The sequence below is a fragment of the Macrobrachium nipponense genome, chromosome 35 (assembly GCF_015104395.2).
Source record: "Macrobrachium nipponense isolate FS-2020 chromosome 35, ASM1510439v2, whole genome shotgun sequence".
In the NCBI taxonomy this organism is placed as follows: Eukaryota; Metazoa; Arthropoda; class Malacostraca; order Decapoda; family Palaemonidae; genus Macrobrachium; species Macrobrachium nipponense.
The window spans coordinates 21,626,765-21,642,445 of NC_061096.1; the positions used below are offsets into that span (position 1 = coordinate 21,626,765).

At 44.0% G+C, this 15,681-nt stretch overlaps 1 protein-coding gene across 1 annotated transcript; it reads left to right on the plus strand.

The window, feature by feature from the left end:
• The first annotated feature begins 14,632 nt into the window (after window positions 1-14,632).
• On the plus strand, window positions 14,633-15,681 carry LOC135208298 (uncharacterized). The gene is made up of 2 exons (XM_064240401.1): window positions 14,633-15,049; window positions 15,388-15,681. The coding sequence occupies exons 1-2, from the start codon at window positions 14,633-14,635 to the stop codon at window positions 15,679-15,681; spliced, it is 711 nt and encodes a 236-aa protein (XP_064096471.1).

Sequence of the window (15,681 nt, forward strand, 5' to 3'; positions counted from 1 at the left end):
AGTGTGATAGAAGCAGTTATAAATCCAGCGGAAAATGAAAGAAATGAGGAGGACGAAAGAGAACCACACCAAAGGTTATTCCAAAGATTGGACAGAGAGTGAGACTATGATGACATGTAATATATATATATTATAATATATATGAATATATATATATATATTAAGGTATATCTATATATATGTAGGAAAGAACCGACTAAACTTGGAAAAAATTGTTGACGCTATGAATATATATAAGAGTAATTTTAAACTGGACCTTTTCTGTAATGCAATTATGACAAAGCATGTAGTTGGTGTAGCTAAGTTGTTAAACAAGATTGGCAAACCACCGTAGGGCAGTTATTCTGATACAACCATATGCTTTTATGTTATTTCTTTTACCTTGACCGTTGTTTTCAGTTTATGTAACTTTTTATTTCTCTTTCTGAAAGAGGGAGAGAATGTATCTCTCCGAAAGCTTAAATAAAAAACTTTCAATTTTTTCCAAATTTTAGTGGCCTTCCTACAACATATTAGAACACGGATACAGTGTTTAACTTTGATATATCTATACTATATAGTATATAGTCTATATATATATATATATAATATATATATAATATTATTAATATCTATATATTATATATAAAGAAACCCCTAAAACGACCTATGTCAAGCAAATTATCTTAAGAATAAGATTCTTAACATTCCCATCCAAAACAAAATACTCTTGATTTCTTACTCAGCTACACATCTTTAGTAGGCAGCCCCCATTAACAGGTGGCATCGGTTAACAGCTGGTAACTGGATTTTCTTCCCTGATCTTCTGTTAGTAGCGCCTATCTCTAGTTAACAGCAGTGCCAATCTCTGGTTAACGGCACTGTTAAGCAGTTTTTTAGTGCTGTTATCGTTGATTTTCGGTTAGCAGCTATTTTCTGTTAGTGGCATTGGCCGTGAACCCCACCCGTCGCCCATAGACATAACTGTGTCTAATTTATAGGAATATCCTAACCATCTTTGTGTAACCAAATGGCAACCTAATCTAGTGGGATGGCCGACTTTGCATTTGCTGGACCAACTGATCAATATCAGGTTGAATGGCCGATGTGGCAACATGTAGGATGCTTTCTAAGTGTTCATCAGTTAGTGAGGACACAAATTTACTTTTAACCAGGTTCACTTTTTGAAAAGAGCTGTTCACATACATACGTGCTACCAAACACTGCCACCATCTTCCTTGCATGACCAGATAGTTTGGGATATTTTATGTTTGATAAATGGTTTTTATAGATCTGATGTACTGAGCTATCCCCACACTTATTTCTTAGTTCATTATTACAGTGCAGTTCAATTGTTTCCATTTGCATATCCTCCAACGGGTGAAGGCTACAGCACATCTACTCACCTCTCTCTCTCTCTCTCTCTCTCTCTCTCTCTCTCTCTCTTCTCTCTCTCTCTGTCGACGAAACGACATTTTAGGAAAATAGGTACCGTAATTATGGTTTATGGTTTAGTAAATTTTCAGCTTGGCAGTGGGTCTTGCACAGGCCTGCTGTATAGTGTAGGCTAGGCTACTAGATAAGTATAGATGGTAATAAATACCCTAGTGTTGGCTAGGCTAAATTTGCAACAACACCTTCCAACCTTGAAATCGCATGAGCCTTCTCCCAGAATCAGTACATGCATCTGCACACTTACTGTTGGCTGGGAAATCTATTGGGATAAAGGACCACGTGGTTATTGTCTGTATAAAATATACTTTCATGATGCATTGTGAAAAATGAACGAAAATGACTGTTTGAGAGAGAAGATTATTAAATTATGTGCATGTGTGCGAGCACAACACCTCAATTCACTGCCTTTAGAGGAAAAGTTAGTGGTGTGCAGCCACAATGGGGATTCCCACAAGAAAATTACTCTTGGTGGTACTATCATACAGTTCCCTTCAAAGGAAAGATCTTTTATAAAAACATACTTGTGATCCCCAATACACACCCTAATCTGACTTGCTACATGATTCTAGTAAGGAAGGCTACTATCACCTAGCCCTTTCCCTTACAATGATTCATTTGTAACACATTAGCTAAGCCTATTGATAAGTAAACCTGTGTTCCGGTATACTTGCGTGGGAATTTCACTGTTGCTAAATATAAAAGCATGCAATTGAGAGCCTGTCCAACCTGTAATTCCCAAGGAACCTCTAACAAGTAAGGATTGGTCAACATTGATTAGCAGATCTTGAGTTCGGAATTACCAGGTACACTCATACCTAGTACAATGAATTCTCTACAAGCCTGCACGTTCCCTAACCAGCCAGTAATTACCAAGGAACCTCAAACAAGTAAGGGACTTACTATCTCTGGGAAGATAGGTCGACATCGACTAGGGGATTTCTCAGGTCAGGAATTATCAGCTATTGCAATAATACTTAGAGGATAGAAGAAATTTCTAACCAGTATTAATGAATGTCTAACAATCGTGACGTAAAACACATGGTTCAAAATTTACTTACTGTACTGGTGTTGCCTCTGTTTGTTTCAAAACCACCCAGACAAGAAATAAGTTAATTCTGGGGTGATTAAAAGCTGGTAAAAGGTTGCCAACATTATAGTTTGAGGTTAGGATTGATTAAGATTTCTTTAATTGAATTAATGTAAATTACATCCTTGCTCGCTTGGCTCAAACTATACAATAAAAAGAACGAAGGGGTGGAAAGACTAAATTACAAGGGGTTGTGAATTAGATATTTGGTTTTATTTACACTATGGACGGTACTTTGGTATTAAGTTGCAAGGTAACACCTAAGAATTAAGTAAATACATTAATATTCAACAATGGGAAAAATCTTCAGGGGGGCATTCGTGGGCTCATTGATGGAGGCACCGCTTTTGTGAAAAACAGTCATCTCAACATAATAACAAGACATGCTTCTGTGGGAGACAATTCGAATGAATAACAATACATGCATAGTTTAAATAAGTAGTTATTCGTCTGAGTGGCTGGGCCTTGAAGGTTGTATGAGATAAGATCAGATTAACTTTACGTTACTCAAGCGCTTGCCAGAAGGGCAGTCGGGGTAATTTAGCAATCTTAGTAGAAATTATATGCAGTTCAAGAATTATTAGCCAAGTGCTACTTGAGGGCGAGTTAATGCTAATAAGAGGATATGGGAGGATTGAGTAATGCACAGATGTGGAATTTTAAAGGAGCACATGGGGGATGAAATGGGAAACAAAGAGTTGAAAGATAAAGGTAGGCCAATATCCCCCACTGCCAGGTCTCACTTTAGGAGGTCAATATATTTATATACTCTAAGAGAAGTCTGGGTTGGCTCCTTTAGTTGTAATGCCGTATCGCCCATCAAGACCTTCTGGAAGCATCACTTCACATGTGCATGCTCTTGATTATCATGCCCTAATACAGATAAGCGCTGAAGGTCAGATGTGGTTACGGGAGACAAGTCGTGAAAGGTCGCATTTCGTTTGCTCAGCAGCCTTGCTCAGGTTTGGCGGGTGACTTCGTATGGCACTCGGCTCAGTTGCCACCTCTTTCGGCTTTCACCTAATATGTAGAATCTCGCCGGCAGAATTGAGATGGAAATGAAAAAGAGACGAGGGAAAAAGGGGTCAGATATGGCACATACGCTCTCCATTCAGAGTAAGCGCAAATTCAAAACCTTTTCAAGTTGACGTTGAGCAATTTAATTGAAAAGTGATGTGAAATTGCAATTGAATATGCAGTAGCAACAGCTGTTACAATAACATCTTAATGATAAAAGTTTCTTCATTGTTCTAGAATACTAATAGTATTACAAGGTATGTTGTCATTATTAGCTGGGTGAAGGGACCCAGGTGAAATGTCAGTTCGAAATGTGACACTTTAATTTTTATTATAGTTGTTTGGTAAAATTTGGGTTTTCAGATAGAGTATATTTTTCTCCAAAAGAGGTAAAATTAGCACCTAAAAGCAAGTAAACCGATTCACACATGATGGGAGAGCAGCACTGATCCTTTTAACCTCTTGAAAACATGCAAATGATTGCAAAAACAAGAAAGGGAATAGGTTACAAAGTTATATACATCAAAGATATGAAGTATCTGATAACAGGTGGGGAGAAAAGTGACATGAAATGATAAACTTCGAAATGAGTTAAGAGCCAAAATGTCTCGCAGTAAAAGTTACTGTAAAATGCGAGTAATGTAGCAAATGTGTTTTCACTTCACTCTCCTGCAGTGTATTTGATGTATCACGATTAAAAGCAAAACAGTAAAATGACGAGGGTTGGCTTAAGCTCCCAAAGCAGACTGAGGACCAGAAAGTATTCTTGTTACAGTGGATGTTTTTCCCATGGAACATATTCGGCATTCGGGTGTAATAAAATTCATTACTCTCTCTCTTAAATCATATGAAGACAATTATAAATGGCAACGAAATTGGAAACTTAATCTCATTATTAAATACATTATGTATGTAAATCTGATTAATCTTTGAAGTCAGTATTCGATAAAAATCTATTAGCCTGGATTGCCTAAAAAAACTCAAAATATTGAGTTCTTTCATGTCAGACAGTAAATGAAAAACTCACTAATTGCCAAAAGGGAACTGCTGAATCGAACCCTTTGCAAAGATAAGGAAGTTGATGGGAACTGTGCAAGATTAACTGATTGGGGGCAACTATATTTCTCTCTCTCTCTCTCTCTCTCTCTCTCTCTCTCTCTCTCTCTCTCTCTCTCTATCACGTGTAGACTCGTGAAGCGGAATAAAAGACTTGCATCAGGGCATGAGTAAATGATAAGTACGGGAAACAGAATCTTGTTGCAAAACATTCGAAATAATCTTTCAGAAGCGTAAAAAAGGAAGAAGAGAGAAATCAAACGAAGGAAAGTTCATGTGAAACGGATCTTAGAATGAAATATGCAAAAAAGACACATTCTTTATAGAAAGAGAGAGATGAGATGTGGCGTGAGAGAATAGAGACTAAATGGAGATATGTTGGAGATGATGAGCGTCATGTAAATCAGAGAGTGTACCTTAGTGGAAATGATTACCAAAACGTTAATGGGATACTATATTAAAAAGTCAGTGGTCAGTCACACAACAAGATCACAGCTGAGACAATGTAATTGAAGGAATGAGGATAGGAGATGAGTGGCTAACTTCCAAATATGCTGATGCAGCCAAATAATAATAATAATAATAATAAAATGGGTTTTACCCTTTAACTTACCATCTGCGATGTATGTGCTGTACCTCACTTCCTTTAAAATTCTGCTGGACATGGTCTTATGATGTGACTTATTAATAAAGAAAAATCCAAAATTGTATTTACCTGTAAAATAGCCATAAAATTTTGGTGAAATACAGATATTCTAATTAGATGTAACCAGTAGACTATAAAATAGGTGATACCACATGAAACATGAGGCACTATTGCCCAGGCACACTTAATGGTGTCATTTTGTAAATTAACATCGGAGTGTACTCAAAACTGCCAGTAATGACAAACTAAAAAACGTCCATGGTCGTTGTCGTGAAGTTTCTTCGGCGACTGTTTAGGGATGGGTTCTCTGGCCCGATGTTAGTGAGCAATAGTTTGTTCATGAGACTTGAAGTCCGACAGAATTTCAACTTATGACACACGCAGTGGGAGGCCAGGTGGTAAGTACCCATTCCCGCCGCTGGGAGGCGGGTGTCAACACCTGTTTTCAGTACCTCTGTCGTTGGATTTCGTAAATTTTCATTGCCACTTGAGTATTTTGATTGTCTTTTGGTTTTTTTAACTTGCATTTGTGGCTAGGCACACGCTATTGTGGATGTTTTGGATTTTGCTTTGATTTTTCTTGGTTTAAGTTGTCTGGACCTAGTTCTGCTAGTTACAAAGTATGTTGTGTGGAAGAGTGTAAGGTAAGGCTACCGAAGGCTTCGGTAGATCCCCACACTGTATGCACGAGCTGTAGCGGACATGTATCCTTGATAAATGATCGACCCTCCTGTAGACTTTGTTTTTCCTAACCCTGTGGTGTTGCCTTCGGGCCCTGAGATTGTGCCTGCGGAAGGTAATGCCCTGTCGGTGATTATGGATTCCATCCGTAACCTGGAATCGAAAATGCTCGCTCTCCAAAGTGGTGTTGTGAAGTGCAGTGATAATATTAGTGACCCTAGTGTTGTGGAGGGGGCGTCAGATCGGCCCTATAATGCCTCTAGGCCTGGACCTCTGTCGGACTCCCAGGCTCAGGGAGTGGGCAAGTCGAAAGCCGAAGGAGGGTTGTGGGGGTTCCCCACCGGTCTGGTGTCCCTTCGGCAGGTCCTGATGACGCTTCCCAGGCTGCTAAGGATCGTGCTTGTGCACGAATCCTTAAGGATTGCTTCTCGTCCTCCGAAGCGTCCTCCCTGCGCAAGGGGTGGAGCTCTCGGAAGGACTCTCGCCCTCTTAAGAGAAGCTTCAGAGAGGAGGACGTTTCACGTCCTTTTTCTCCAGATGCGCTTCGGTCGTCGCCTGAAAGTTTTGATGCTTTCCCGCCACAGAAGAGGACCAGGTCGCCATTGGAGGATGACGCTGTTGAGCGCCCCAGTCGCTCCAGGGAGAGGGCTGTAGCTTTTCCTGTGAGAAGGAGGAAGGCGTCCCCTCGCCCCTCGTCTTCCCACAGGATCAGCCCTTCCCCTGAGAAGGAGTTTTCCCCTATGAAGGAGATTTTGCTTGGTATGCAGCGGCAGTTGGCTTCGTTGATCACTGAGAGGGAGGCAGAGCCATGTCGACGCAGGAAGGATTCGAGGCTGCCTATCAAGAGATCTAAGCAGTCCCCCTCTCCTCCTTGTTCGTCCCCTTCTTCTGCTGCGTCGCCCTCTGGTTTTCGCTTGACACCCCAGCGCGTGTCCAGAGGTTTTGATGAGCGTCACCCCAGACACTCTTCTCTGGACCGTAAGGCTCATCGCAGCAGGGATCGCCGAACTTCTCGACATGACGCTCCTCTCGCTCCCCTTTGTGACGCTCCGCATGCTGCCCGGCATGACGCTCCTCATGCTGCTCATTTTGACGCTTTTCATGCTGCTGCTGCTGCGCGTCAGGACGCTCGTCAGGACGCTCGTCAGGACACTCGTACCAATGCGTTTGTATGTTTTGAAAGTAACCGTTGTTGATGATGCTACTTTCTGACTGCCATAATAAGCAGGTGTTGATGCATATTGAAGAGTGTTTCTTTGCTTGATTTGATGCAAGCAGAGTAATTATGCGAAGCAGAGGTCCCTTTTTGAGAGTTGGGCCTCAAGGTCTTAGACCTCCTAGTACTTTTGAAGATTCTGCTGTTGCTCCCGTTGAAGAGGGAGAGTTATTGAGTTCGTCGGAGCCTGCGGATGAAGAGCAGCCTTCTACTTCGTCGTCAACTTCGGACTACCAAGTTTTGGCCCGCCTTCTGAGGGACTTGTTTGTAGACAAGTTCCAACCCTCTGCCCCTCGCTCTCCTCCTTCGCAGTTAGCCTCATCGAAGACGAGGAGAACGCCAGGCTTTGTGAAGATGACGACTTCTCTTTCCACATAGAGAGCCTTCTAGAAAGTCCACAATTGGAGGGATTCTAGGAAGGCCCAAGGCAGGACTTCTTTTGCCCTGCCTCCGTCGAGGGGCGTGCATGGACAAGGCCATCAGGGATGGTCCGGATGAACTGGCTACCCACTTTTGTACCAGGCTTTTGAAGAAGAGGGCCTTGTACTGTTTCTTCACAGCGAAGTCTGTTTCTCCCTCATAGAGGGCAGAGTTGCTGTTCACCCCTCTGTCGAGTCATCTTTTCCCTCAATCCATAGTCAAGGATCTCACCGTCAGCCTGCAGGAAAAGGCTACCCAAGACCTCCTGGCACTGTCGTCCAGTCGTCCAGCAGTCCCTTCGGCTACTCTACTTGGACAGGTTTCCAGGAAACAGAAGCCCTTTCGCGACTCCTGTCAGGCGCCATTCTTCAGAGAAATGCCTCTTCTACGTTCAGGACTGTGCTGCCGAGGGGGGACCTTCGGGTCCTACCTGGCGTAAGCCCAGTCATTGAGCAGGAATCCTGCCCCTTCCTCGATTTCTACGGGAATCGAGAGGACCACCAACTGCTGATCGTCTGACGAATTCGGCGGGGGGGGGGGTGGGGGGGGGGGGGGGGGGTTCACCGAGTGCTTAAGATTCTGCGGAATTTCTAGCACTCGCAGTGTTCGAGTTTTTTATTTCTCTTAACACTTAAGTGAAACCTCGGTCCAAGGTGAGCTAGACGAGAATCCCCGATAGTTTTTACCTCGAATTCGAGAACACCGCCATATGCTCGAATTCCTGGATTAGTTTCTGTCATGTAAGTGGGTTGGCCCCCATTAACAAGATCCTAAACATTCTGTCATGTAAGTGGGTAAGCCTATTGACAAGATCTAGAAGTCTTTTTCAGGTAAGTGGGCTAGTCCCCATTGACAAAGATCCTAATAAGGTTCTGTCGCGTAAGCGGGTAAGCCCCCATTGACAAGATCCAGAAGAACTCTCAGTCATAGGTCACTACCTCGCCGAGGCTCTTCGGGCAAAACAGGCTCGTAGACAATGTCCATGAAGTCTTCTGCCCAATAAGATTAGAAGCCTGAACTGTCCTATTCGGTTCTCGGTTCACACTTGGAGCTTTCCTTTGGGAAAGACTTCTCCTTCCTTCTCTTGACTAAGAGAACGAAGGCAGTCGATCTCCAATCCTTACTCTCTTCCTCGTAGAGAAAAGAATGTGGGATGGAGGTCGTTGTACAGATACCTATAATTTACTGCATAAATTACCTTCGCGACTTGATTCTGTTAAGCAGTTGAATTGTTCAGGGTGTACTCGCATACCGTAGTTAGCTCTACGGATGGCGACCGAGAGGACTAGTATTCTAATTGAACTGCAAATCGGGGCTCCCTGCAACCTTCCAGGAGTTTCCAGTTTCGCTTTTAGATAATTAAGGTATTGTTACGACAACACCAACTCAGCTTCCGTATTTACCGAAATCCATTTCGCTTAAATTTATTTGCTTGAACGTTTCTTTCTACTCGATGATTCTAGCAAAACGTTTTCCTTCATAGAATGGAATAGCTGGCAACTCAGGTTGAAGAATGCGAGACGGCTAACGTTGTATAAGACTGCTGTCTCTGTAATAGCAGCTCAGTACCAGCTGGCTCTCTGGGATGCGGGGTCGGTTACGTCTCTCTCTCCTGCATGATTGACTGACTAACCGCATCTCTGCCCAACAATCACGGAATTAGGTCTCTGATTAATGGGGATTCTCGCATGCATGAATGAACATCGCCTTCGCTTTGCAAGAATTTTTTTAACAGAGATATCTCTTAGACTTTTTCTTTTCTGTTTACCGCACTGTAACAGAATCCTGTACTAGTCTACCGCTGCATAACACTACGATAATGAGTAATGTTTTTTCTCCAGACATCTGAGCTTATTTTTATAAATATCTCGTATTCGTAGGTGTGCAATTGTTCCTGGTTCACCACGATTTAACAGATGTGTAGGAAGACAGCGCCTGTTCCCCGGCTTGGCAGCTCTGCTTCCAAAGGTTCAGCCCATGAGAAGCAGTTCTGCAGGCAGTTCTTCCCGAGGTTTTTTCGTTTCTGAAAAACGCCCCGCTTTCATAGACCTCGTCTTCTCATCGGAAAGTAATGAAATAGCGGTTAGCGTTTTCAGTCATTGATAAGCACGGGTGCAGATTCTGACGAATCTTTCTCTCGATTTGGCTGTGAAGAAGTAGGTTGTTTCTCTGTCCTCCTTCTTCTTCTTTGCTGCATAGTGTTGTTTCTCCTGGGCTGAGATTCAACTACTATGAGGATATCTTGCCATCAGGAACATCAGTCTCTAAAAGGCATAGACTTTCCCCTGCTGGGCACATACCCTACAGAATCGTCACCTCGCCGTCCGGCATCGGTGACAAACAAATATGTGTTTTTATAGCCTTTCGGCATAGCCCTTCAAGGCGAAGGTCACGTGACTTGCTCAGATACTTGGACAACTTACCTCGATGCCGAACGCAGTCAGTCGGCAGCGGTTGGAGCGGCCAGGTTTATTACGAACTCGCTTTAGACTCGGTTTCAGTGTACAGAACTTCGCTGCAGAGCAACACTGAGGACGAATAAGTGTTAGACACCTAGAAAGAAGAAAAGCTGGCAGTCCCAACTATCAAAGGATAGGAGTATGTTGTCAGCGGTTTTAGACATAGAGGTGTGGATCTAGCAAACAACAAGGACCTTCTCAAGCTTTTAAGGTCTTTTAAAACCACTAGTGTGGCTCAGCCAAAGCTGCCTTCCTGGAACTTGGACGTGGGTTTGAAGTTCCTGATGTCCAGTCCATTCGAGCCTCTCCATTCTGCGACGTTGAGGGATGTGACCAGAAAGGCCATTTTCCTAACCGCTCTGGCGATGGCAAAGAGAGTTAGCGAAGTTCAAGCCATCAGCAAACATGTAGGCTTTAAAGGACATAATGCAGTATGTACCTTAAGCCCTACCTTTTTAGCCAAGACTGAGAACCCGTCTAACCCTTGGCCCAAGAGCTTGGAAATCAAGGGTATGGCGAAAATTCTTGGTCAAGAGCCAGAGAGAGTCCTGTGCCCTGTCAGGGCTCTCAAATTTTATTTGGATAGAACGAAGGAAGGTCAAGTTCCTTCGGACAATCTGTGCTGTTCGGTGAAGAGGCCAGACTTGCCAATGTCGAAGAATGCACTAGCGTTCTTCTTAAAAGATACTATTAAGAACACTCATACAAACTGTCAGGACAGTGATTTTAAACTGTTGAAAGTAAATGCTCACGAGGTGAGGGCGATTGCAACCTCAGTGGCATTTCAGAACAATTTGGCACTCAGTGACATTCTGGGTGCCACCTTTTGGCGAAGCAACTCTTTGTTCGCTTCACACAACCTGTGAGATCTGAAAACGACGCATGAGAACTGCTGTTCGCTAGGGCCATACGTTTCTGCAGATACTATTTTGAGAGTAGAGAGTAACACTCATCCTATCCTTTAGAAATGGTTAGGAAGTGTTTTTTTAATTTTATTATTGTGTTTTTATGGTTGTTGGGTCGGCCGCCAGAGGCGGACTTCCCAGTCCTTAGCTTAAGTTATGCTATCATAACTTAGTTAGGCTTAGTCAGGTGGTTGTGCTCGTGGCCCTCATAGCATGTTCAATATGGTCTAGTCACATTGTGGTCACGCCCCCGTTGACAGATCATCTAGAACTCACCAGCTATACAGGTCACTACGTTGTTGGAGACTCTAGTAAAGCAGAAGCAGACTTGGGTGACAGTAATCACGAAGTCAGCTATACTAACAGGTAAGGAACCAAGGTGTCAATCATCTACATGTAATTTGTTTCCTAAATCCTATTCTGTCTCTTCCCACCTCCAATGGTGGGATTCAGCTACATACATATCTGAGAGGTAAGTCTCATGAACAAAATGATATTGTTATGATACAATAAAGTTTGTTCATACTTACCTGGCAGATATATATATTCAAAGTGTCCACCCACCTCCCTTCAGGAGACAGTGGCACTAGAAAATCTGAATAGAAAATGGGAATGGTTCCTGATACCCGCCTCCCAGCAGCGGGAATGGGTACTAACCACCTGGCCTCCCACTGCGTGTGTCATAAGTTTTGAAATTCTGTCGGACTTCGGAGAATACAGCTATATATATATCTGCCAGGTAAGTATGAACAAACTTTATTATATCATAACTATCATATTTACCAACAAGAATATGCCCTAGCTAAGTAATGAATATTTCTCCACAAGTACTGAGTTACGGTCGCATGATAGAAACTGACTTTCAGGTGGACGGCCCTCAGACCCGACTCGTGTTCGCGCTTTTATAGCACTGCTGTGGTAGGATCACAAGCTCAAAAACAAAATCCCCCCACATAAACTTAACCAATCCATCTGCCAAACTCACCCTCAGTAACACGTTCCTCTTTACGGAATACACGCAGGACAATATATCTACCTACACACAGAACAAAAAACACAAACACATGTACTCAACCAACTCCAGATACTCGGGGCAATGCTGTGCTGGTCGAGGTCGCTGAGACGCCACCAAGAACAAAGACATCAACCAAGAATCACAACCCAGTAACCAAGGACCACAACCCCACACCTCAACAACACAACAACCAAGGACCACAACACCACCCAAAGACCACAACTCCACAACTCAACAATAAACAAAGAATACAACCACAACTCAACAACACAGCAAACAAACAAGGAACACAACCACAACAAAAGACCATTGCACAAACAATCACTAACACAAAAAAATCAACAACACAAAAAGGCAACACACAGCCACTGACAACATCAAGGAATTACAACAGCTCACCAACAACAACCCTCAACAACTCACAACCACACCAAGAAACCTCATCAGCCCCCAACAACAACAACAACCCTCAACTATAACAACTCACATATAACTCAACAGAAACTCATAAGCACAACAAATCCAACAGCACAGGGACAACAACTCTAAGGCAAACAACACCAAACCTAACAACACTAAACAACAAATCAATAACACACAAGTTAACTGACTATAGCTATCAGAGCCTTCACAGACCGCTGTGGACACTACTGACTATCACAGGCTCTGACCAAAAATTGACTCCAAAACACAGAACTCTTAACAACTAACACCAACTGCACCAGCAGACAACCCAGAACTCACCAACAGCCAATTCAATCATTAACCATCTATCCACCAATTACACCCTCTCTCTCTCTCTTGGACGTTGTCAAATGGAACTCCTATAACTCCTCCATACTGCCGACTAGTCATTTTCTATAGTTCGATTTCAACTTTTCCACCTTGTGACTAACTCGATTGGACGTTGTCAAATGGAACTCCCATAACTCCTCCATACTGCCAACTAGTCATTTTCTATAGTTCGATTTCAACTTTTCCACCATGTGACTAGCTCAATAAACTACTAAATAAAAAAGCACAACAACATCAAATAACTGTTTGTGATGCAGAAAAATTAAGTGAATTAATAAATCGATTCAAAAACATTCGTGAAATTTAGAACCATCACATTTCTGCCACCACTGGGGGAAAATTGGAGGGAAAGTTAAGGCCTCAAGGTGGGGTTCTTTATCACGAAAAAACTGGGCACCAACTTTTTCGCGACAGTCGTCAGAGGTCGGAACCTTGATTAGCCTAGAAGGAATACCTTATACGATTACAATCCAAAGTGTTTGTTTCTTTGCCTGTGAATTTTATTCCATGCCCAAATTGTCCACTCAATTATTTTGTGGAAAAGCAATGGTCTTGCTCATAAATGAGTCCTTAAGTAAAACTAACTTTCTAACGGATAAATGTACGAAATAGATATATAGTGCATATTACTCTATTAAATAACTACATACTGAGTGTTTCCTGAATTTAAAAAATGCCTGTTTACAGCATAAAATGGCTTGGCTTATGTGACAACAGAACCATCCTAATGCAGGTTGACAAGATGTCTGATAAAAATCATCCGTTAGACGGTAACTTGACATGGAGGGAGACCCGTATGGACAAAGACAAATATAGTTTTATGGGGGGTTTTCGTTAATGATTGCTTACTTAACTAGTGATTCTTTCGTTTCTCTCCCGTTTTTTTTTCATGATTTTCAGTTTCCAATTCTCAGTTATAAGCATTATAACAATTGTGTTCTGTTTCTCATTTGTCGGTTTTTGGAAGTTTCTTTTTTAAAAAGGCCGTCACTTCTTATGCCACGGAATGGCTTGTAGGGACGACATTTTAACCAAAGTGTCTGTCCTTCTTATGTATATATCCTTTTATCATATATCAAAATGTAGAGTAATTCACGACCTTTCCGCCGATTTATATATATTACGAAAAAATGTATTCTCCATGCTCAGTTATGTGTATATCTATAGGTGTGAGAAAACAATCTCAGTAGGGGCTCTGTCCCTTTTGTATGTGTGTGTGCGTGATGGACACTACATCTCTGTCTGCACAGCCTCCTTCGACTGCGAGCTCCTTGCTGTCTACCAAACCGTCCGCTACTTCAAGTACCTCCTGGAAGGCGTTCCGCTCCCCATAAGGATGGACCACCAGCCGCTGCTCCACGCCTTCGTCAAGGCAGGAGACGCTTGGTCCGCAAGACAGCAACGACTCCTGGTGGCCATCTCCGAGTTCAGGTGCTCTATCGAGTATGTCACTGGTGGGAGGAACCCTGTAGCTGATGCCCTCTCGAGGATTGAAATAAACTCCCTGCACCTCAGCGTGGACTACGATGACCTAGCACGAGAGCAAGATGCTGAACTCGAAGTACCAGCCTACCGCACCGCCATCACCGCCCTCCAGTGAGAAGACATTTCCTTCGGTCTTTCCAAGACAACACTCCTCTGCAACACCAGCATCGGCTGGCTAGGCCCCCGATCCCAGCCTCCCAACGGAAGCTGGTATTCGACGTGATACACGGCCTCTCACACCCGTCGCCCCACACGACAACCAGACTCATGACGGAGAAGTTTGTGTGGCACGGCTTCAAGAGGGACTCCTGGGAATGAGCCAGGAAGTGCATCGTGTGCCAAAGCAGCAAGACAGGAAGGCACACCGAATCGGGTATAAGCACCTTCCTTCAACCCAGGCGGAAATTTGAGCACATATGTGTGGACGTTGTCGACCCCTCCCCCCATCCGATGGTGCCAGATACCTCCTGACGGTAATTGACTGGTCCACCAGGTGGCCAGAGGCCACCCTGATGTCAGAAGCCACTGCAGATGCCTGTGCCAAAGCCCTCCTATCCAGTTGGATCAGCCGCTTAGGCATGCCAGACGACATCATGACCAACCAGGGAACCGCCTTCACCTCGGAACTCTGGATTGCCCTGGCACGCCTGATGGGTATGAAACACCATACCACCATGGCCTACAACCCCGCAGCCAATGGCATGGTGGAGAGAACCCACCACTCCTTCAAGGCCTCCCTGATGGCTCACTGCATGGGCCCGGACTGGAAGGCACTATTATCGTGGGTCCTCCTCGGCCTCTGCACTGCCCCGAGAACCAACAGCGACCCCTGGGTAAGAGGTCTACGGGGAGACTTTGACAGTGCCAGGAGAATTTTTCCCAGCCAACAACGACGACTTCAATGTCCCCCTGTCAAGATTCCATGCAGCCGCCCAGAAATTCATCCCATGCCAGGAGACCTTCTCTGACAGAAGGAAGCAGTTTCGACCGAGAGCCCTGGACTCCTGCGAATACGTCTTCATAGGGAACACGCCACTCGCCCACCCCTTAACGAGACCGTACCAAGGACTGCATCGAGTCATCCGCTGAGTGGAGAAGGCATTCCTCATCTCGATCAATGGCCTTGAGGCCTGGGTCTCAATGGACTGGCTGAAGTCTGCTTTCGTAACAGACGAAGACGTTCCCGCAGAAAGCTCCCGCAGGACCCTGCCTCGGAACTAAACCACGCCGGAGCCCGGCAGCGCCCCCAGACGTCGCCAAGGTCGCCCAAGGACAGCAGTCGAATCCCTCAGGTCCACCACCAGGGGCGGCATCCTGCTGTTCGACTTGCCAGAAGACGAGGAGGCCGAGGACGTCCCCCAACAGATGGCGTCACTCAACTGCGGATTCCTCCAGCCCCCAACAAGATACTGCTGATCATCAGCCAACGATTATTACCCAATCTTTGTCTTGGGGGTCTGGTTAG